The sequence below is a fragment of the Astatotilapia calliptera genome, chromosome 23 (assembly GCF_964374335.1).
Source record: "Astatotilapia calliptera chromosome 23, fAstCal68.1, whole genome shotgun sequence".
Classification (NCBI taxonomy): Eukaryota; Metazoa; Chordata; class Actinopteri; order Cichliformes; family Cichlidae; genus Astatotilapia; species Astatotilapia calliptera.
Genome location: NC_137443.1, coordinates 25388400 through 25411783, shown reverse-complemented (window position 1 = coordinate 25411783; position 23384 = coordinate 25388400). Strand labels below are relative to the sequence as shown.

Below are 23384 nucleotides of genomic sequence, written 5' to 3'. Positions count from 1 at the left end.
CAGTTAGCACAAGTTACCACCAGCTTTTTTTTGGGGGGGGGGAATGATTTTTTTTCCATTTATTTTTTTAAGTTTTCTTTCAAGCCTGTAAATAAATCAATTTAGATTATTTCAGTCCACTGAATTGCCATGAAAATAGACTTAATCCTCATCCTTCCACCTGACATTTAACCTCCTGTAGCTGAATGTTGGGTCTTTTATGGCCAGCACCACCCTCCATGCTCTGGTGTGGACGGTGCAGATGCTAACAGACCTAACAAACCTATCTAGGTCAGTAAGGTTGTGGAAATGGAGCTTGACTCCTTAATACATAACCCCATGTTTGCCTACTGGTGGTGGTCAGAGGGCCCGGTGGCGCCTGTGTCCGGCAGCCTCGCCTCTGTCAGTGCGCCCCAGGGCAGCTGTGGCTACAAATGTAGCTTGCTATCGCCAGTGTGTGAATGTGTGTGTGAATGGGTGAATGACGGAATGTAGTGTAAAGCGCTTTGGGGTCCTATGGACTAGAAAAGCGCTATACAAATGCAGGCCATTTACCATTTACAGGTGTAAGAAACACTGATAAGCCTTCACACCCTCTCAATGAGGTGCTGGACAGTTTAGCAAAAGAGTCTTTACACCATGATGCACTACAGGAAATCTTTCCTACCTGTGGCCATCAAACTACACAACACCACCTGGACGTGCTACATCTTGTTTATATAGTTCATGGCATTGCTCACCTTTGGAGTATTTATTTTAATATACTGCACCTTGACTTGCACCTGGAAATGTATCTCTCTAGTAGGTCATTAGTGTCCTCTCCAAGAGCAAAACTGTAAACTAAAGGCAATGAAGCCTTCGTTTATTCAGGTCCACTAGCATGTCTAGTTATTATCATTATTGTTATAAAGTGATTGCAATTAAGGCCTGATGCTCATACCAAGAAATTATTCCAACAACAAATCCTCCAAATGAAAAGTCACAGCAGTTTTTGATTCTCCATGCAGGCATTCCTGATTGATGAGAGCCATGCATCTCTAGCAGGGAACTGGAGTTCAGTGCTCATGTTGTCATGGTTTGAACTGGAACAAACTTGTTTTTACTATGTTAAATACACGTTAAACAACTCAGTTTTCTGTGTTTCTGTCATGGTCCGGAGTCTGGTGACTCCATGTTTATGTTTTGTGTTTATTAATATTTTAGAGATTTCTGTTTTTTGTTATTTTTCTTCCAGTGTTTAGGTGTTCTCTGTGCTCCCCTTGTGTTCGTGTCATTTTACTTTGACGGTCCTTTGTCTCACGTCTGTGTTTCTAGCCTTGACTCCATTTAGTCTCGTCAAGTGTGATCAGTCCAAGCTGTGCTCTCCTCCTGTGTCCCATTCCCTCGTTATCCCTCAGTGTATTTTAGCCCTGTGTTTCTTTCTGTCAGTGTTGGTTTTTGGGTTTCTCCTGTTGTGCCCCCTGGAATCACCGGCTGTGGTTTCCCAGTTTTTTGTTATTAGTTTCTAGGTTTTAGTTTGGTATTGTAAGTTGTGCCACTGCAATAAAGCAGCCTCCTTCAGTTCATCCCTGTGTTTTGAGTTCTGCATTTGGGTCCTTCCTGCTGCCTGCCATTTCATGACAGTTTCAAGTGCATCTTACCATCCATCCAACCATTCAGGCATAAGCGGTGGAAAGACTTCAGTGACGTTACTGCTGTTTGGAGTTTTCTAAGTTTTCGTTTAAGTTTTTTTTTGTTTTTTGCTTGTTTGTTTGGTTTGTTTATTGTCTGTCAGCAGGATTACACAAAAAAATACTTGATCAAATTTGGCCTTGAAGGAACTTTGGCAATGTGCAACTAGAACAAGAACAAGAACCAACTATCTAAGAACCAGTAGTTATTCTATTTTCTACCACTTATCCAGTCCAGTCTGAAGGTAACTACTCTACATATATTTCACAACCACTTTGTCACTCTGGCCACTAGAGGTTGCCTAACTTTAAAACATAACTGTAAGCTTTCCCTAATTGATCTATCCTGTGATTTTCTGTGTGAGGACTATTCTAAATCCCATACGATCTGAATGTGTTCAGCACTTCCACTGATCTCACATCTATTAATAAAGTCTGAATGCTAATGTGTGAGTATGTATTTTCATCCCTCTGGGCTTCCTCAAGAGCTGACAGCTGAAGTAAACCTCTCTTCAGCATTTTCTGCCTTTCCTCCTCTTCCTCCTCCTCCCTTGGTGTTCAGGACTATATAAGGATGGTTCCCCTGGTGATACAGTGATGAATGGCAGCATGGTGGGGGGATGGAGCATAAACACAGAGGTCTCCAGATAGAAAATAAAACCAAATGAGAACAAAAAAGAGGGTGATTTGGCTCTGTTAGTCTGCCTAATGAAACACACAAGTCTCAACAATGCATTGCAATTTTAAATCTGTTATTGGCACTGCAAAAAGACAGAAAATGATGGATTTTAGGAATTTAGTTTAAGCTCTTGTCAGTATCTGAAGCCTCTGTATGCTGCTGCTTTTGGTATTATTTTAAAACAGCTGATTGCTGTGCTGATTTTTTCTGTAGCAGTGTGGGTGTTAACACAAATATCTGATCAGCCAATAATATTAAAGCAATTCCCAAATGTATCTAAACACGGTCAGGATGACCTGCTGAGGTTCAAACTGAGCATCAGAATGAGGAAGAAAGGTGATTTAAGTTTGGATGTGGCATGGTTCTTGGTTTGAGTATTTCACAAACTGCTGATCTGCTGGGATTTTCCCACACAACCATCTCTAGGGTTTACAGGGAATGGTCAGAAAAGGAGAAAATATCCAGTGAGCTGCATTTATGAGGGAGAAAATGTCACAAAGCTTAAATCATGTCAAACTAGTTTCTTGAACATAAGCTAACTGTACTAAAATAACCTCCACAATAGAGCACCTGTGGTATGTGGTGGAACAAAAGATTGTCATCATGGATGTGCAGCTGACAAATCTGCAGCATCTGTGTGATGCTGTCATGTTTTTAGTACCTTGTTGAATCTATGCTATGAAGAATTGAAGCAGCTCCAAAGGCAAAAAAAGTGGCTCCAATTTGGTACTAGCAAAGTGTACCTAAAAATTTCAATTCAGGGTATAATAAAGTAAAATATATCACAAAAGTGACCCAGTACAAAGTGTAATGACTGATATTAATAATTAAATGAAGGAATTAGTCTGAAAGCGGAGTCCTGTGAGAGTTCCATTGCGCCTCCTGGCCGCTGGGTGTCGCTGCTGCGCTGTTTGTGACTCTGCTCCTTTCTCCGCCGCTGTCAGCTAATCTGTCGTTGCTCGTCTTCTTTGTACCATTTCAGAATATCAAAGTCCGGTTAATGCAGGTAAGTGCCATAACAATGATTACTGTGGAGCCGTCACGTGGAGGCGGTGCTTCCTCACTTACAACTGTGTTGACTTTAGTCGCAAAAGAAAAAGAAAAAAAGAGTGACGAAGAAGACGTTGAAAGCTCGGGGTGTCCCGATTAGGTTAGCTAGCAAAACATAGTTAGTTCCATTATCGGACAAAAACAGATCCTACATAAGAACTCAACTTACAGTCCGAAGTTGAAATTAGGCGCTAGCTGTTTGTCACGATTACTAAGATCTTGCTAGCTTTGCTGTCGCGTTTACTGTGATCAAGTTATTCTTTATTGCGCACAGTTTTCACACTTTTTATACTTTTCCCCCCTTTAGTCGCTGATCATGAAGAGCTCCAAAGAGGCCGTGCAGTCAGCAGCCAAAGAGTTTCTGCAGTTTGTCAACAGAGGAGTGTCTCCGTATCACGGTAAAGTCTGCAAAACTCTGGATTTATCCCTTCAAATGTAATAAAATATGTATCATACGGAACTTACGTACATGGCAGCGTTGAATGTTTTTTATCCAAGTTCCAAACTGTACCGAACCAAACTCAGTTTATAAATCTTTGAATTTAAAGTCCTGTTGAAGCTCAGCACCCGTTTATATGAGGTAAAGTATTATTGCAAACCTTCTCCGTGTTGTCAGAGGCAGGCTTTTACTTCGGCGACCATGTCCAGTACTTAGTAAGCATAATAAGAAAAAGTCCAACTTCTTAAAAATGTTACTGGTGCATGGCTGTTGTAGCTCGCTTATTGAGAGTCTTACTGGCATATTTGTATTGGCAGTACATTAGAGCCACAGAAGGAAAATGAATAAATGGGGAAAAAAGAAGGAGCTGGAGGTGGCTAAAGATTTGAGGAAAAGAAATTTGGAAATTTCAAGATTAATATTGCAAATTTACACAAAATGTGCATGTGGTAAACATTGCCACCCATTTCTGAGGGAAAGAACTACCAAATTTACAAGGAAAACTTGTAATTCATAAGAAAAGATATAAATAAAATTCTATCAAGATGGAAAAAAAATGAAAAATGCATTAGAAAAAAAATCCTCCTACAAATTCATGAGGAAAAAGATGACATTTACAAGAAAATTGGCAAAATTAAAAAAGGGGAAAATTCTGAGAAAGAACTGGTAAAATTACAAAAAACTGAAACAAATACATGGAAAATACTTAAACAGGTAATAAAGAAAAAACACCATTAAATTAACAAAAATCTATTGAAATTATTATTGAAAATTATTTTTATTGAAATTATTGAAAAATTAAGCAGTTATTTGAATTTACCATTGCTCTTATAATAAATGCCCAGCTGGAAACTGAGGTTTATTTTCTGTCTCTAAAGAGAAAGTTTTCTCATTTAATAAAGTTTGTTTAACAAGCAGCTGAAAGTAAAACAACTTCAGTAAAGCAGGTCCAGTCACATACTATCCAGTTCAATATGTTGTACATGACACATGCATTATAGGAGTCCACGGTATGCCACTCTTTTCTTTGTGGTGTAATTTTAAATTTGACACCTGTTTTTCCTCCCACCAAGTTTTTTATGCTGACAGTTTGTTGCTTTTGTGCTTTAAAACCAGTGAGAATCAGTGAAGAGAAGGCAGCAGGTTGAGTTTGATAGGAAAGACGGCGAGTGTCTCTCTGTTGTAATCAGAGCATAAACGGGTCCTCATGTTTCAGCATTAACCAGCTGAGATGCAGTTCAGATCACCTTTGAGCCAGAGAGATAAGATTGAGATGGAACAGATATTTCATCATGTCTACAGCCTTTGCCCTCTGAACTCTATCCCCAAGAACAAATAAAGAACCAAAGAATTTAAATAATTTTTCAGTTCCTTAACGGGAATGAAGTGCAAAAGGTAATAACGTTTTGCACTTTTTTTGGTTTATTTTGGTAATTTAATTATTGAATTGGTAGCATCTTTTAAATAGCTTTCGCACACTTGGTTGAGAAGAGATAGACATTTTAAAGTCATGTCTTTGCTCTGAAACTCATCTCTACCTCATTTTAGGCTTAACAAAATCTGAGTTTTCACTAGTTTGAAAAACAACTGAAAAGTAGAAAATGGCTCCCATTGATTTACTGAGGAGTAGTTAAATGTGACAGTGAGGTCTCTAAAACTCAGTCTCTGTTGTCTCAGTACTTTAATCAGCGTTGAAAAGTAATCATGACAAATAACGCCCAGAACTGACAGTAAGGCATGTAGTCAGACTGCATAGATCAGTTTGACTTTAACAAAACCAAATAAACTTCATGTTTCCTCCACTTTCTCGCCCTGCAGTGGTTGAAGAATGTCGCCGGCATCTGCTGGAGGCTGGGTTCATCGAGCTCAAGGAGACGGAGCAGTGGGACATCAAGCCAGCCAGCAAGGTGGGGTAAAAAGTAGTAGAACGGAAATCTAAATGGTTCGCACAAGATTGCACTCTCAACTGTACAGGGAGTGCAGAATTATTAGGCAAGTTGTATTTTTGAGGAATAATTTTATTATTGAACAACAACCATGTTCTCAATGAACCCAAAAAACTCATTAATATCAAAGCTGAATGTTTTTGGAAGTTTTTTAGTTTGTTTTTAGTTTTAGCTATTTTAGGGGGATATCTGTGTGTGCAGGTGACTATTACTGTGCATAATTATTAGGCAACTTAACAAAAAACAAATATATACCCATTTCAATTATTTATTTTTACCAGTGACACCAGTATAACATCTCCACATTCACAAATATACATTTCTGACATTCAAAAACAAAACAACAACAAATCAGTGACCAATATAGCCACCTTTCTTTGCAAGGACACTCAAAAGCCTGCCATCCATGGATTCTGTCAGTGTTTTGATCTGTTCACCATCAACATTGCGTGCAGCAGCAACCACAGCCTCCCAGACACTGTTCAGAGAGGTGTACTGTTTTCCCTCCTTGTAAATCTCACATTTGATGATGGACCACAGGTTCTCAATGGGGTTCAGATCAGGTGAACAAGGAGGCCATGTCATTAGTTTTTCTTCTTTTATACCCTTTCTTGCCAGCCACGCTGTGGAGTACTTGGACGCGTGTGATGGAGCATTGTCCTGCATGAAAATCATGTTTTTCTTGAAGGATGCAGACTTCTTCCTGTACCACTGCTTGAAGAAGGTGTCTTCCAGAAACTGGCAGTAGGACTGGGAGTTGAGCTTGACTCCATCCTCAACCCGAAAAGGCCCCACAAGCTAATCTTTGATGATACCAGCCCAAACCAGTACTCTACCTCCACCTTGCTGGCGTCTGAGTCGGACTGGAGCTCTCTGCCCTTTACCAATCCAGCCACGGGCCCATCCATCTGGCCCATCAAGACTCACTCTCATGTCATCAGTCCATAAAACCTTAGAAAAACCAGTCTTGAGATATTTCTTGGCCCAGTCTTGACATTTCAGCTTGTGTGTCTTGTTCAGTGGTGGTCGTCTTTCAGCCTTTCTTACCTTGGCCATGTCTCTGAGTATTGCACACCTTGTGCTTTTGGGCATTCCAGTGATGTTGCAGCTCTGAAATATGGCCAAACTGGTGGCAAGTGGCATCTTGGCAGCTGCACGCTTGACTTTTCTCAGTTCATGGGCAGTTATTTTGCACCTTGGTTTTTCCACACGCTTCTTGCGACCCTGTTGACTATTTTGAATGAAACGCTTGATTGTTCGATGATCACGCTTCAGAAGCTTTGCAATTTTGAGACTGCTGCATCCCTCTGCAAGATATCTCACTATTTTTGACTTTTCTGAGCCTGTCAAGTCCTTCTTTTGACCCATTTTGCCAAAGGAAAGGACATTGCCTAATAATTATGCACACCTGATATAGGGTGTTGATGTCATTAGACCACACCCCTTCTCATTACAGAGATGCACATCACCTAATATGCTTAATTGGTAGTAGGCTTTCGAGCCTATACAGCTTGGAGTAAGACAGCATGCATGAAGAGGATGATGTGGACAAAATACTCATTTGCCTAATAATTCTGCACTCCCTGTATATGCTGAAATTTCAGAATTTGTATTTGTAAAATCTGACCATGTTCACTAACTATCCAAGGGCTTTTATTTTGGAAGTATCATGATAAATGTCTGTAAACGTCTAGGGGCTTTTGTTTTGAAAATCTGACATTCGATTTTGTTTTGGGAAAAAGAGACCCTTTAAAGTATCCTGGTAAATTTCTATAACAGTTAAGGGTCTTTTATTTTGAACATTAAATGTGTATTTTAACATCCTGAAGTCCTTTACCTTGTGTGTTATGTGTATGTCAGGTAGACTTTTAATACGAAGGAAAATTATCCTGGTGAATTTCTATAATTTTATTCATTTTCTGCAACAATCAAAGGATTTAATTTTCAAAGTTTTGCATATGTCTGAATGTCCTCATAATTTCCCAAAAGTAACTGGGGACCTTTTATTTAGAAAAAAATGACCCTTTATGATATTCTGGTGAATTTCTATAACAGCTGAGGGTCTTTTGCTTTGAATATCTGACTTTCATTTCACATCCTGACAAGTTACTGTAACTAACGGAATTTTTTATTTTGAAAAAGAATAAGAACACATTATTTTGAAACTGTGTTTGAGATTTCTGTTAAGTTATAATAAAGTGGGGGTATTTAATTTATCTGCATATGGCTGAATTTCATGATGCTTCCTGTCATAATAGCTTCCTAACAGAAGCTTTTATTTTGAAAAATGTGCATCTGTAGGTTTCCTCCTATAGTGCAAAGACATGCGTGTTAGGTTAACTGCTGTTTAAATAGTTTTCCATTTGCTCTCTCCATTTGAATCTACCAATCACAAGCAGGTTGTTTCTGATTGGTGGACTTGCTTCAAGGGAGACCATAATGGGGATAAATTTGCCGTCTTTCCCGTCTTCTCTCTGCAGTACTTTGTGACCAGGAACTTCTCCAGCCTCATTGCCTTTGCGGTGGGTGGACGCTACCTGCCGGGAAACGGCTTCTCTATGATCGGCGCCCACACAGACAGCCCCTGCCTCAGGGTGAGACTCCGCCCACTCATTCACCTGTATCAGCTCTTTGCTTCCACTCTGGATGCAAAGCCAAACCATAGCGGGGAGGAGCTGAAACATGAGGAGAGTGAAGCTGAGCCGATGCCGAGAGTCATGAGGAATGGTTTTTATTTTACTATCAGCTTCTTCCTCTCATGTTTAGGAGGGTGGACGCCAAAGGAAATGCTGCGTCTGTCTGGAGAACCAACATGGTTTTGTTTTAGTCATTTTAAGGTCTTAGAATAATCTGAAAACTGAGGCAACCTCATCCAAATTCTTTGTACCAAAAGAAGGGAAGAAAAATCATGATTGTGTTTATTTTTTGATTGTGAGATTATTGATTGTGTTTGTGCTTCCAGGTGAAGCCGAGGTCTAAGAGGACCAAGCAGGGCTGTCTGCAGGTCGGCGTGGAGTGCTACGGCGGCGGAATCTGGAACACCTGGTTTGACCGTGATCTCACCATCGCAGGCCGCGTTATGGTCAAGGTAGTGTGATTGTTTTTATGTTTACTTCTGTGGCTTACTATTAAATCTGTGCTGTCTGGTTTTCTTTGGGGTTTGTTTTTTTTTTTATTTTTTTTAAGCTGTACAGAATATAACTTACAGAAATGTTAAATTCATTGTAAGGCTCAATTGTAAGGTTTTGGTCTTAAATTTGATATAAATATGTAGCTATTTTTCTGTAAAATAAAATGTATGTAAATTTATGACCAAAAACATGAAGCCATTTTCTTTCTAATCAGGAAACTGGTTTGCTTTCTATGCGGAGCCTGACCATCAGCTTTGACCCATTCCTCTATAAAATGTCAAACTTCGGTGCTGCTTTTTTTGATGACATTTATCGAGCGCACCACTGAGGACGAGAGGCTAAATGTCTCGCCTACAGCTGTCAGCTCGAGCCAGACTGTGACACAACAGTAAACCCGTTTAAATGAGTAGTCGAATCGCTTTTTACAGCAAAACATCACAAAAACGCAGCTGCACGATTCAGAAAATTCAGACAGGCAATACCTTTTACAAAGACCACTATCAGTCACCTTAACATTATTGAAGCAGCGTGGGATCATCTTCTGTTGAGTCCGTTGAGGGGAAAAAAAACAATATAACAATCAGTAGGAGCTTCGACAACAGTGACATATTCACAACTGTTTCTGATTACATGATCCATACTGTTGATTTCCTCTTAATGTGTGCATGCAGGAATCCCTGTTCAACTTTGGCCAGAAAATAATTAACAAATCAATGTAGAACCGTAAACTGGGATCCTGTTTTCCAAGCTAAATGTGGCCCACAGTTAGTTTATGTAATGTCCTTTTGATATGATGGAAACTCCATATTTTTTACTTCAGAGTGGCGGTAAGCTGGTGAATCGACTCGTTCACGTCTCCAGGCCTCTGCTCAGGATCCCTCACCTGGCCATCCACCTGCAGCGGGACATCAACGACTCCTTCGGGCCCAACAAGGAGAACCACCTGTCAGTTACTAAACGCAACACTTCTATGAAATGCACCACTTTTATTGAATTTGTTACAGTGGAAGCTCATATTAAACATGGACACAGGCACAAATAATAAAACCTAATCCCCGTGAACACTTTATTTCGGGCTTCTATTCTACCCTTGGATCTGCGTGATGTCATAGATAGGCAGGGAAGCCTGTGTGTCATTGCCTTTTCTTGTTCTATTTTTAGTCCATCATTGATGTGACTTTGAGATGAGCTTTGGTTTATAGTCGGTATGTTTCATCTGTCTCAGTGTGCCCATCATCGCCACTGCCGTCCAGGAGGAACTGGAGACAGGCTCGGCGTCCTCTGGAGACGCCTCCTCTGCTGCCAGCACGGTAACCCCAACCTACAGATCTGTAAAAAGCCCTGAATGGGATTACATTCATTCATCCAAAATTTGGGTAAAAAATTGGTATTAAAAGCTCTTTCAGATACCTTAAAATGCTGAGATACCTTGGCCTGCAGAAGCTGGGAAATGCCAAATATTTAGATCATTTTGAGGCCTGAGTAATCTCTGGAATAAGAAAAGATAATCTATCAGATTTGGTGTCTGAAAGCTAAAGATAAACCGCGTCCTTTCAGCTGACATCACGAACATGAGTCTTAAAGATGCTGCGTTGTGCTTTGTGTCCCTTCCTCAGGCGGAGAAACACCACCCAGCGCTGGTGAAGGTGCTGTGCTCGGAGCTGGGAGTCGAGCCAGAAGCTCTGCTGGACTTTGAGCTGTGTCTGGCTGACACGCAGCCTGCGGTGAGTCCGCGAGTAAACCATTGACTTCCTGTCACTTTCAATGCAGTGATGATCCCAGGAAGTCGGCCGATGTCTTTAGTTTAATCAGTTTTATGACAGCTGGCACAGAATCCAAGACAAACACATGCAGAATTTGTTTGAATCAGGTCAGTAGATCCAAAATGATCATGTGTTTGACTGCCAAGAAGAACCAGCATGAAGAGAAATGTGGACGAACTGATAAATGAAGGCAGACTGAGGCTTGGGCACACTCAAGATTTAGCTTGAAAATGCCATCAATTGCATTAGTAGGCTTAAGTATCTGTCACAACAAAGGAAGGAGAGCGATGTCTGCACAGTTAGCTCAGGTTGACTCTGCAGGCATTTCAGAGAAACTTAACGCGACTAAAACTCTAAAACATCTTATGTCAGGTTTCATTTCAGATGTGTGAATAAAACAAGTTGAGATGGAGCTTCTATGGCTCTGATTTTATTCCAGTAAGTTAGATTAATTTGAGTATAGTTTTTAGAGTGGCAGTGTGCTTCATACTGTAAAGACCTACCGATAGAGAGAGAGAGAGAAGCTTATAAACGTAAGCCTAATTTTATAAGTAGAGATGGTGTCTGTCTCCTGAGTCCAAACTGGGAGCTTATTCCAGAGAAGAGGGGCCTAAAAGCTGAAGCCTCTGCCTCCCATTCTACTTTTAAATATCCAGGAACTACAAGTAAGCCTGCAGTCTGAGAGCGAAGTGCTCTGTTGATGTGATACAGTTTAGACAAGAAATGATGGGCTCTGATTATTCAGTACTGTGCAAAAGTCTTGAGTCACCCCTCATATCTTTATATTTTTGCTAAGAACGTATGAAATGCGCGCAGCAATTTATTGAAGCATGCAGAAATATGCCACTTCTTTTTTTTCTTTTTCTTTTTTTTTGTCCTCCACTTGTACGGGTCCCTCAATTGTTTTTTTAAGGACACGCTGCACACCATGCTGAGAGACACCAAGTTTTCAGCTAACCGCTCTTTGGGAATCACCTCGCTGGTGAAAAATACTATTTCATGTCTGTCAAACTGTGTTGTGTTTGGGATTTTTCATAGATTCAACTAAAGAAATGGTAACAAATTGTGTTTTTCTGCATGAAGATACAATTCAAAATTGGCTCTTTGCTAAGTTGATAATTGAGTAAGGTACCCTTTTCATGCTTGAATGATTCATAGGTCAGCGTTAAGGATTAACTAAAAATGGTAAGGTACAACGATTGGACTGAAAAAGCAACAGCTGTCCAAAGAAACACTTTGAAAGAGCTTCAGAAAGTTGGGAGAATTGTCGCTTACAAGCACTTTCAAAATTACAGCAAAGTCTGGAAGCAAAATGTAAAGAAATGATGGGGACTCGAGGCTTTTCAGAGTAGTGTGTGTGAGAAGAAGGATTTTAAATTCAGTTCTTTGATGTGTTTGGGATCAACCGGAGGCTTTTCAGAGAGCTTTTAGAACAGCTTCATAATGATAAGATGTTACAATGAAGTAATAAATGTACCAGTTATTTTTTTCAGCATCACTCTGAGACAGGATTTCTAATTTTAGTGATATTGATCAGATGAGAGAAAGCAGTCTTCCAGATTCAAACACACTATAAGGCATACAGGAGCTTCTCCTCACACTCTGTTTTTCACCTCGAGGACTCTGTGAGACTTCCAGCCTCGGTTTAAATGAAACTCCTCAACAGTTTTATGAAAGAGGGTCGAAAGGGCAGACTCTCATTCTGCTCACTTATTCCAGGCATGTTTGATAGGGACTACTTGCTGGAGTAAAATTTGTGCAGCGTTGGTGACTATATTTGAAACAGTGGAGATATGTCTGTGAAGGTTCTTAGTCATCCAGGTCATCGTAGTCAAAGGAGCTTGCATGAAAGGCGTCTGGACTTCTTTAAATTACTTGAAGACGTTTCACCTCTCATCCGAGAAGCTTCTTCAGTTCTAAGGAACTGAGAGGATCATCAGGGGGTCCTTTTGTCCCTCTGTGGGGGGTCACTCCCACTAGGTTTATATCTGGGACTCTCCACCATTTGACCTTAGAACTGAAGAAGCTTCTCGGATGAGAGGTGAAACGTCTTCAAGTAATTTAAAGAAGTCCAGACGCCTTTCTTTGCAAGCTCCTTTGAAACAGTGGAGAGTTATGATGGTACTTACAGTCTCTTTGTACCAGTGTGAGTTATGTATATGAGATTGAACAGAGTTTAAAGTTTTTTTTAAATCTGACCGTTTATGTTCTGTAAGTCTAGTAACAAAACGTGAGTCGGCGCCTTCCTCTCTTGTCTCTGCAGGCTTTAGGAGGCGTGTACGAGGAGTTCATTTACTCTCCTCGTCTGGACAACCTGCACAGCTGCTACTGCGCCCTGCGGGTCAGTCGCTTTTCCACCTGCTGCAAGCACAATTTCACTTTTACTACCAGGCCAGAAAAAGAAAAAGGATTTATTTCTCTTTTTCTTCTTGTGTCTTTCATTTTGTTCCCACTGCTTGAAAAAAAACCTTTATATGTATATTTTCAGTTTATTTATAGTTCTTCAACATTAAATGCAGCAAATGTGTTTTGTTCTGTTGTTTAGTTTAAAAATAATGGAAAGATTTACTTTAAAAGCTTTAACATTTGAATGCTCTGAATGAAAATGTAAATAACTGGCATTAAGCTGGGATTCAGTTAAATGAACTCGTGCTAATTTCTTCCTCACAAAGACTCTCCCAAATGTTTTTCACATATCTCACAAAGCAGACGGAGGTTTTTAATCACACCGAGCCACGTTTCTCAGTCCTCACTTCCTCTTTCTTGCTCAGGGGCTGATGGAGTCCTGCACAGCAGACTCTCTGGCTAAAGATCCCAACGTCCGTATGATCACTCTGTACGACAACGAGGAGGTGAGTCCACCAAGCTTTTAGAGAGGAGACTGGGCCAGTGTGGGGCAGCCAGGATACCAGAGAAGCAGGCAAACAGCAGCTTTAGTGTCTCATAATTAAACAGTAATAATAATAATAATTAAAAGCTCCTCTGCAGGTGATTCTGAGATGATGCGAAGCTGCTGTTTGCTCTGGATATCTCACGTGAAAAAACGTGAAAACAACCAGCAGAGCGATGAAGAATGATGTCATCGCCTGCAGGTGAAACTACCTGGGTGTATTTTTTACAGTGTGGCCTGTTTCCTGTAGGTGGGATCAGAGAGCGCTCAGGGCGCTCAGTCCAACCTGACAGAGCTCATTCTCAGCCGCCTCGCCTCCTCCCCCTCCAACCTCACCGCCTTCCAGCAGGCGGCGCCGCTCTCCTTCATGATCAGCGCTGACATGGCGCACGCCGTGCACCCCAACTACCAGTCAGTATCGGCATGAGATTACGTGCTCTCAGACATTTGCACTAAACGGTCATTCGAGAAAAAGAAGGCGTTTTAGATCATTAAGATCAGATAAAACCTGTAATCGCTGGTCTTCATTTGTATTCTAGTTTGATATGTTTTTAATTTTGTTTCCTCTCAGGGAGAAACATGAGGAGAACCACCGGCCGGCTTTTCACAAGGTGAGTCAATTTAATTGCTATTTAAAGTTTAGGAGACTCACCAGGTGGTTGATTTCCTGTGTGATTTTTTTTTTTTTTTTTTTTTTGTTTGTTTGTTTGTTTTTTTGTTTAAGGGTCCGGTAATCAAGTTCAACAGCAACCAGCGTTACGCAACTACGGCTGTCACCGCCTCCATTGTCAGAGAGGTGGCCAGCAAGGTCAACGTGCCGCTGCAGGTAAATTGAGAACTGAGTGATGGCATTTGTGTGATTGTAGAAGACTGTTTGCAGTAAAAGTTAAGAAACAGGAATTAAAACGGTGGCGTTTATGTCACTGTAATTCATGAAGAACTCAGCTTGTTTTCTGTGATACCAGTATTTGTGTAAAAGCACATTTCCAGATTTTTCCAGATGTTTACATGTTATGTCCTGGAATTAGTTGCAAAGATCCAGCTTCTCCAGTTCCATTACTGATACCAATGGATACTAGTGTTACGTTAATAAGCTGTATCCCTCACTGTGAGGAAGAGACTGTGGCAGCATCAGGTTCGATTTAAACAATAAAATAAAATGTGACAAATGGATCGACCCAAGAATGTCATTTTATTGAAGTGGAATGTATTTGTAAAATAATCAGACAAAAGGACCACTGGGTAAAGGACCGAGTTTAAATGCAATCTGTTACTAGCAGCCTGTCACAAAAGCACATTATTTGTTCTCCTTTCTTTATTTGAATTTATGAAATACCAAAGTTAACACAGTTTGACGGACATAAAATAATATTTTTGTACCAACAAGGTGATTCCTAAAGAGCTATTAGCTGAAAACTTGACATATAAGGACACACTAAAAAAATCTGAGGAAACTGGAGAATTGGAGGACAAAAGAAGACTTGGCAGGAATAAAAAACTATCGATTACTTAAAGAAATGAGTAAGAGAGTTCAGACTGTGCTGAAGAATAAAGGTGGTCACACCAAATTTATTTACACTATTCTCATTTCAATTCATGAGCGTTATTAATGCACTTTGCTGTTTTATATAGTGTAACTCGTTTCACCTTTCCTTGCTCCTTGACCTGCAGTGCCTCTTAATACCCACTAGAGGCAGTTTTTATTTTTACTCTAACTTAATAGTCTGAGCGTTCCTGTTGGTCTTCTTGTAGGACGTGATGGTCCGTAACGACAGCCCCTGTGGAACCACCATCGGTCCCATCCTGGCGGCCCGTCTCGGCGTCCCCGTGGTGGACATCGGCTCCCCGCAGCTCTCCATGCACTCCATCAGGGAGATGTGTTGTACATCCAGTGTCCTGCAGAGCACCACCCTTTTCAAGGTAACAGATCAAATTGGGTGTGAATTATGTAGAGCTAATTAATAGACCAGCTGGTTTTACTTTTGAATTCACACACATAATAGCTTCATAAAGTTTGGATTTCCTGCAAGATCTGGCAGCTTCATCAGCAGTTTAATCCAAACATTCTCTGTTGCTTAGGTAAGATTTGTGTGTCTCCCCTAATTCATGACCTTGTAAATTTATGTTTTCTATAAAGGACGTGATTAATGAAGTATAAATACCAAAAGTGATGGTTACATGGTAAAACACAACTGACTTTAATTGTTCTTATCATTGTTTCAGTACTTTGTCGTAAGTCTGCAGCTACTTTTGAAAGTTGCTTAAATAAACTTTAACATACAGACACTGGCCTCAACTTCTCAGATGTAACACTTTAACTTTGTCTTACATCTTTTGGCTTTTTGGTTTCTGTTTAATGGAGACGTCTCTTGCCTTGCTCCTGCTTATCAAACAGATCCCTTTATCTTGTAAAGACAGAATTTTCCTCATCCTCAGCCACCTCTCATGTGGAGTTCCCCAAGGCTTAGTCCTTGGTCCCATTTTATGTTTTTATGTTTTTATATATATATATGCTTCCATGCTTTGGACTCATCATGTTTGGAGCCGCTGCCCATCCATCTCTGCTATCTCAATCGAAACAAAACACCACATCGCCCCCATCCTCGCTACACCGCACAAGCTACATATTTTATTAAATTGATTTAAACCTTTTTTTATTGATTATGCCATGTTTTATTTGCTGTTGTTTATTTGAGTTTGGAAAAGCGCTTTATGCTATTTTTTATCTTTCTGTCTGTTCAAACCAAGGCTCTCAATCTGGGGCCTGTTCAGTCATTTTTAAGCCTGTATAAGCCAATTATTGAACATTTTATAAACTTACATTTCTCTTTACATTGTTAATATTTTGAGAACCTCCATGGTGCTTTACTAATGTATGTCTACTTGTCAACTCCTAAGTTACTGAGATAAATAGTCATGAGCGCCTGAGCTGACAACGAAATATCCGTTTGTCACAGTTCTAGTCAGAATATGTCAGGTTTGAACTGTCCAGCTGTGACATTAGAATCAAATTAAGTGATCTCATTGCTGGCATTTGACAGAGTTCTTTTAGGTTATATTTTTACCTGTTATTGTGCTTTTTCATCTACTTTAAAAAATCTTAGTGATATTAAACTTTGCTGTCACTTCCTGTTTTCTGCTTCTTCTCGCTTCTTCAGGGTTTCTTCGAGTTGTTTCCCACCGTGAGGAGCACGCTGGTCGTTGACTAGAGCTGGGACAGCCACAGCTGATCGGGAATAAAGGATTATACAGACATGTCATTCTCAGTGAACGACTGCATTATTTTAAAATCTTCTGCAAATCTGCAGTGCTTTATTTGTGATTTAAATGCCAAAAAAACATATCTTAAAATCACCTGACCCCCTCAGAATCAACACTTTCTTAAAGTATATAGTAACTTTGGTATATTTAATGAAACCAGGCAAAATTCAACCAGCATTTTAGTGTTTTGGATCTTTCATAGCTTCGAGTACACATGACGTTATCAGGGCTGAAAAGCACATTTAAATAGTTTTTTAAAAACTGCAGCCAAATCAGTTTGTGGCACTTTGAGTGGGTGTAAATCTGAAGAGTAAATCTTGTTTCTATTGATCTGTTTTCTGATGATTCGCTGGTGAAAACTTTCAAATGTGCACTTTGGGTCAACTTCTAAGGGACATTATCACCATGCGTGACAGGCGGCCTGTTAAAAAAAGTTTTAGGATATGAAAAGTCTCCTTTTTTCCTTACATTTGGATACCAGGCTTGTCTTCTAGTCGTGATTCCTTCTGCAGTTGAAATAACTTTTAACACTCTGAGCCACATTCATACATTGGTTTATTCTCTCCCCTTTAAGCACTTTTTCACCATCTCACACACTTACACTCCAGTACTGTGTGGGAGCAGTTTGAGATTCAGTGTCTTGCCCAAGAACACTTCGACATGCCAACAGAGACGCATGAAGTTCACATGTTGTGTATAATGATTTAGAAATATAATAATGCAACAAATTAACTTTCAGTGCATCGAGATCAGTGGTCCTCTCTTAGCGATATATGAACCAGATGTTCCCACCTGTACCTCAGACTCACCTGATCATGTTTACATGTTATTTATGTTTGTCACCAATTTAAATCAGATTGGAGCTTTCCAGGGATACTGGATTTTGGGTGTGTATTTGGCTCTGTTGCAGTTCTGAGCAGAACTTAAATGTGTATATGTTCTTGTGAAATTTGAACAGATCAAAAATGCTGGAAAAATAATGCCATGATGCACGTCGAGGGGCCTGTAACATTAAATATACTGAAGTTACTGTACTTTATATAAAATGAGCTGATTCTGAGGTGATCGAGTGGGAGTGAGAGTGGGTTGAATCCTTTTATAAAAATGTCTTTTCTTGTGTGTGGATGATTCTAGGTTTTAAATCTGATCTTGCTGTAATTGTGTTCGATTATATCGGACGAAAAAGCTGCACTACTTCAAGACCTCATGTCTTTCTTATGAAATGAAATTGTGTAGAAGAAACTTTGGAAAAAAATGTTTAAAATCCCTTCTGTCTCGCCCTGTTTTTATTATTTTCTTGTTGGTGGAGTCGGTAAACACGGAGTGGAGGTAAATGTGAACGTTTCATGCTGCAGGAGAGGCTGCAGTAATTGAATTTCACCTCCTCTGTTTTAATAAAATGCAGCGAGGAGCTGGATGTGCCGCTCTGCCAAGTGCCGGACAGTTTCTTGGCAGCATGAGGAGGACTTATGAGCCATATCAAGATGCAGCAAGAAGAAGGCACTCCTTAATCCTGCTTTTAGTCTCATGGGCTCTGTTAGAAAGTCAATTACAATCCTGTTGGGGAATTCATCAAAATAAATCACCTGAAATTACAAAAATTAGGTGAAAAACAAGCAAGAATGCTGAAATAAGTGAAATTAGAAAGAATTGTGGCTGCTGGTTAAAACATATTGAATAAGTTTGTTGTTTTTATTGTCATTTTGTTGAATATTACAATTTTCAAAGCTTTTTAAACTTATAATTTTAACAAGTTTGATCAAACGAATACATGCATGGTACACAGAGGAGGATATTTTCAGTGTTTATGCATTTGTGTTTTTCTAACCCTTAAACATCTCAAGTGGTTCAGATGACTTTAAAACCGTTCACATATTTTTGCAAATGAGCCTTAAAAGCTCTGGATAGAAACTTTAGCCCTCGATTAAATGAATTTAAAACAATCACTTGTGATGTGATTGATAGTACAAAGAAAAGAGAAGTAGGGGTAACTTTGAAGGACGAGTGTGTGAATAGTGCTGTGAAGGTCAGGCAGGATCGTGGAAATCAAAAATGTGATGTGGAGTGGGCACCTTGCTAACCAAGCTTTCAAGCATTAGCTAATAACGTAGCACTGCACCTGCTTGTCCAAATATGGTCACTTATGGTGACATTAAAAAAGACAACAAAAGAACAGGGCTGAAAACATAATTAAAGCTTAAAAATTGAGTTCAAAACAGTCACGTTTGATGTCACGTGGCCACGTCCATCTTTTATATACAGGCTATAGCAAACACTTGCGTGTGTTTGAAAAACAGTGTCAGAGATGATGACGTTAGCCCCACTAAGTCATCCTGTATTTTTTTTATTATGCATCTAATTTGCACATTTTCTAAATATTACGGACACCTCTTGCAGTTTTACGTCTGCTGTTTCTACTTAAACTCTGGATTTAATGACGCTTTTAATGAGGTTTCCTTTAGTTTTTGCAGTTTAGCGCCTCCTGTGGCTCGGATTATCCACCCATCCCTCCTCGCTCTCTCTTTCTCTCTGCGTCTCTGTCTCTCAGCCTCACTCTTCCTCTCCATCCCTCCTCCAGCAGCAGCTTCTCCTCTGACATGGAGAGCTGGTAGAAGCGCAGCGGCGGCGGCGGCTCTCCCCTCCTCGCTCCGATGGATGTTGGATGTACCATGCGGTCACCGCGGCTCTGGGCAGCTCTGTGCCTCCTCCTCCTCACCGCCTCTTGCCGGCTGTGCTCGGCCACCCGACACGGTAAGAGAGTGGACGTGGATCTGATGCGATGTGATGGAGACAGATGCACTTCCCTCTTAATAAAGTGGATCTGTCCACCCTGCGACGCGCGGTGCGTAAATCACGATTTCCCCGAAGAGTAGCTCCCCGCTGTTAGTGACCGCAGCACTGAGCCGCCTCGGTGCACTTTGTGCTCACGTTTCACTTTCTTTGCAAAATATTTTAAAGAGTGTAAAACCTATTTTCATCGGCGTTTACTCAAATTCACAGCGGGGTTTGTGAAAGTTGCTCGTTGTCTCTACTGGATGTTTTTCAAATACGGTTGAACATAATCTGGATTCAGCGAGTTTTGCTCGGCTTTGACACTCCTGCATAAAAAAGTGCAGAAAGTGAATAGAAATAACACATGAAGTGCCTGTTCTTGCATTTCCGTTTGTCCGCCTCTGAGGTGTTTACCTCGGTGCTAAATTGCGTGAGTGACGCAAAAGCTGTGACCAGGGGTCGGCTCGGATGTGTCTGAGCGCTCAGATGAATCATTTTGTTGATCACAAACAAACAGAGCCAAAACAGCAGCAGGAGAGGCAGAGAGAGAGGGAGGGGCGAGGGCTGGGTTGGTTTGTTTTGGTTCACAGTTAATTTGCCTTCACAAGGAGCCAACATGATGATGATGTAGAAACTGACAGGGAGTTATTTTCATGCAGGGGCCTCTGAGGTCACAGCAAGATCCATGAGAATCCAGAGGAGCTAAAAGCCGGATCAAAACACCCTTCATTGTCTTTATGTGGAAAATTGTTTTGGCAACGCCGAACATCTGACTTGTAAATGCAAAGTAGAGTGACTGCCACAGTGTGAAAAATAGCAACAGCAGGAGTTCACACAGTCTGCTAACAGAGCAGTTTAAAAAGAGCCAAATGGACAAGACGTTTGCTGCCTGTTTTATTAAGCTGAGCATGAATCTAATAAAGCAGCAGTTAGAAACATTCATATCCAGACTGCAGCACCTGCAGGTGCTTGGGCTGTTTGCACTGTGGTCTATAAAGATGTGCTTCATGAAGAAAATGTCTTTAAAAGCATTTAGGGACTTAAGATCAGACATTATGAAGTCAGTAATGTGCATAAACGTACAGGAAACCATCAAAGCGAGCCTGCAGATCCTATTTTTCTTTACTGCTTTCTGTTTAGCCAGAGTTTTACTGACTGAGCTTAAGGCAGGGATTATATTCAGTTTGTGGACATGGAAACAAACCTGTGTGGACATCACGAGTAAGTAGTCATTGTAGTAGGAGCAGCGATATGTGGCCTCAAAATTAAATAACATTTCAAGAAAATGTGTGATAATTACATATTTTCCATCCTTCTTTTCTAATGAGCTAATGAAGCAGATAAGATAAGATGAGATGAGATAGCCTTTATTAGTCCCAGAGTTCAGAAATTCACATTGTTACAGCAGCAGAGGGGACAAGGCAGGAATAAATAAATAAATAGATGATACACCTCCTAATTTGAAATATAAATCTATTGAAACAAGGCGCCAGCAGCATTATACCCACAGGCACAGCCTAATTAAATATAAGTGCAAAAGTAGCCCAGGTAGCATTTTTCCTGGAAAGTTTCAGTAAAAGTATAAAATAACTATTAAATTAAATATTGATGAAGTTTGTCGTGGATACCAGGGTTAGTATAGGTAAGTAAAACTGTTTGGTTGAGTAACATGTTCATGACACAGCAGTGTCTATCTGGGAATTAGCAAAAAAACCTAATGTTAGGTGGCGTGGTGCTAATGTGGTGAAAAACAGTGGAATAGCATTGGTATGTCACCGTGTTTGGACAGGAGCGTCTTCTATCAGTTACGGGAGGGTAACATCAACCGAGTGTTTATTTATTATGTGCAATCCCTCCTAAAAAGCCGCAACACTGCCTTCAAGTCAGGGGACAGGGCTGCGTATAGGGCGGCCAGGGCAGACCTGAGTAGAGGCATCAGGAAAGCTAAGGCTGCCTATAGGAGGAGGATTGAAGATCACTTTGCTGACAACGACCCCAGAAAAATGTGGCAGGGGATCAATCACATTACCAACTACAGAAGCAATAACCAGGCAACATCTAGGACTGATGCCTCACTGGCTGAGGATCTAAACCGTTTCTTCGCCCGCTTTGAGACGACCAAGCCCTCAGCTGCCACACCACTTCCACCCGCCCCCAGCACTGGCACACTAACACTTAGGGAGCACCAAGTGAGGTGTGTTCTAAGGTCAGTGAATCCCAGGAAGGCGGCAGGTCCTGATGGAATACATGGAAAGGTTCTCAGAGCATGTGCTGACGAACTGACCGGAGTCTTCACTAAAATCTTCAACCTTTCCTTGTCATCAAACACCGTCCCGCCCTGCCTCAAAACCTCCACCATCATCCCCATCGCCAAGAAGACAGCTGTGGCCAGCCCAAATGACTACAGGCCTGTTGCACTTACGCCTGTAGTGATGAAGTGCTTTGAGAGACTGGTCTGTCAGCACATCAGGGCCGGTCTGCCTCCCACTCTGGACCCCCACCAATTTGCCTACAGGACAAATCGTTCCACCGAGGACGCTATCACCATAGCGCTCCACACTGCGCTGAGTCACCTGGAGCACCGAGGAAGCTATGTGAGAATGCTCTTTCTGGACTTCAGCTCAGCATTCAATCATATCATCCCGGAGATCCTGGTCCAGAAACTGTCTCACCTGGGACTCTCCACCCCCATCTGCCTCTGGATCAAGGACTTCCTGACAAATAGACCACAGTCTGTCAGACTCGGCCCCCACCGGTCCAGCACCATCACACTCAGCACCGGGTCTCCACAAGGATGTGTTTTGAGTCCCCTCCTGTTTACGCTCTACACATCCGACTGCTCCCCTACCCATCTCTCAAACACCATCATAAAGTTCGCGGATGACACCACAGTGGTTGGACTCATCTCAAGGGGGGATGAGTCGGACTACAGAGATGAGGTCAACAGACTGACTGAGTGGTGTTCAGTTAACAACCTCCAACTGAACACCACGAAAACTAAAGAACTTATCTTGGACTTCAGGAAGGGCAGAGCAGACCCGGCCCCACTTTACATTCACGGGAGCTGTGTAGAGAGGGTACACTCCATGAGGTTTCTGGGCGTGCAGATATCTGATGACCTCTCCTGGACTGCAAATACTACGGCGGTGGTTAAAAAGGCCCAGCAGCGTCTCCACTTTCTGAGAGTGCTCAGGAGGAACAACCTGGAGGAGAGGCTGCTGGTGACATTTTACAGAGCCACCATAGAGAGCATCCTAACGTACGGCATAACAACATGGTATGCAGGGTGCTCAGCTGCAGACAGGAAAGTACTGCAGAGGGTCATCAACACAGCCCAGAAGATCACTGGCTGCTCTCTGCCCAGCCTGGAGGTCACTGCAAACTCTCGGTACCTCAGCAGAGCTGGCAATATCATCAAGGACCACTCTCACCCCAGCAACCAACTGTTTGAACTATTACCGTCAGGCCGACGGTACAGGTCACATAAAACCAGGACAAACAGATTCAGGGATAGCTTCTTTCCCAGAGCTATCACCGTAGTAAATAAGCACAAAAACAATTGAACCTATTCCATACCGTCACTGTCATTATATTATGCTGCTATTCATACTGTCATTATATTAATGCTGCTATCCTGTATATATTGTACATACTATTGTTTGAGTACTTACGATTGTTTTTTTTGTACTTTTTATATTTTACATTTATATTTATTATTGAAACTTGCACCAAGGGAGTGGCACTCCAATTTCGTTGTACTCTGTACAATGACAATAAAGGCTATTCTATTATAGTTTGCGTGGT

At 41.1% G+C, this 23384-nt stretch overlaps 2 protein-coding genes across 6 annotated transcripts in view; both read left to right on the top strand.

Annotated features, from left to right (window-relative positions):
- The first annotated feature begins 1242 nt into the window (after positions 1-1242).
- Positions 1243-18075, top strand: dnpep (aspartyl aminopeptidase). Of its 3 annotated transcripts, none has more exons than XM_026158538.2 (15): positions 1243-1894; positions 3686-3776; positions 5636-5724; positions 8244-8357; positions 8726-8851; positions 9715-9839; positions 10120-10204; positions 10511-10618; positions 12921-12998; positions 13429-13509; positions 13798-13958; positions 14119-14158; positions 14272-14373; positions 15300-15467; positions 16706-18075. In XM_026158538.2, exons 2-15 carry the CDS (start codon positions 3695-3697, stop codon positions 16754-16756), a joined length of 1410 nt encoding a protein of 469 aa, XP_026014323.1. In that variant the 5' UTR covers positions 1243-1894; positions 3686-3694; the 3' UTR covers positions 16757-18075. The 3 variants fall into 3 exon arrangements, with proteins under 3 accessions (XP_026014323.1, XP_026014321.1, XP_026014322.1); XM_026158536.2 differs by lacking the exon at positions 1243-1894 and adding an exon at positions 3200-3334; XM_026158537.2 differs by lacking the exon at positions 1243-1894 and adding an exon at positions 3340-3478.
- Positions 18076-18744: 669 nt separating this feature from the next.
- The window catches only part of ptprnb (protein tyrosine phosphatase receptor type Nb), a 56529-nt gene continuing 51889 nt past the window's right edge, over positions 18745-23384 (top strand). For all 3 annotated transcript variants that reach the window (XM_080297018.1, XM_026158534.2, XM_026158533.2), the window contains exon 1: positions 18745-19559. In XM_080297018.1, the coding sequence (XP_080153144.1) occupies positions 19460-19559 (100 nt within the window). In that variant the 5' untranslated portion in view covers positions 18745-19459. The remainder of the gene's footprint in view (positions 19560-23384) is intronic.

What these genes read in the sequence shown, in the direction of transcription:
- dnpep (XM_026158536.2), top strand. An exon ending in ACCGGCCGGCTTTTCACAAG is followed by an intron (nt 14,159 to 14,271) that starts GTGAGTCAATTT and finishes TTTTTGTTTAAG; the next exon opens with GGTCCGGTAATCAAGTTCAA. An exon ending in AGGTCAACGTGCCGCTGCAG is followed by an intron (nt 14,374 to 15,299) that starts GTAAATTGAGAA and finishes GTCTTCTTGTAG; the next exon opens with GACGTGATGGTCCGTAACGA.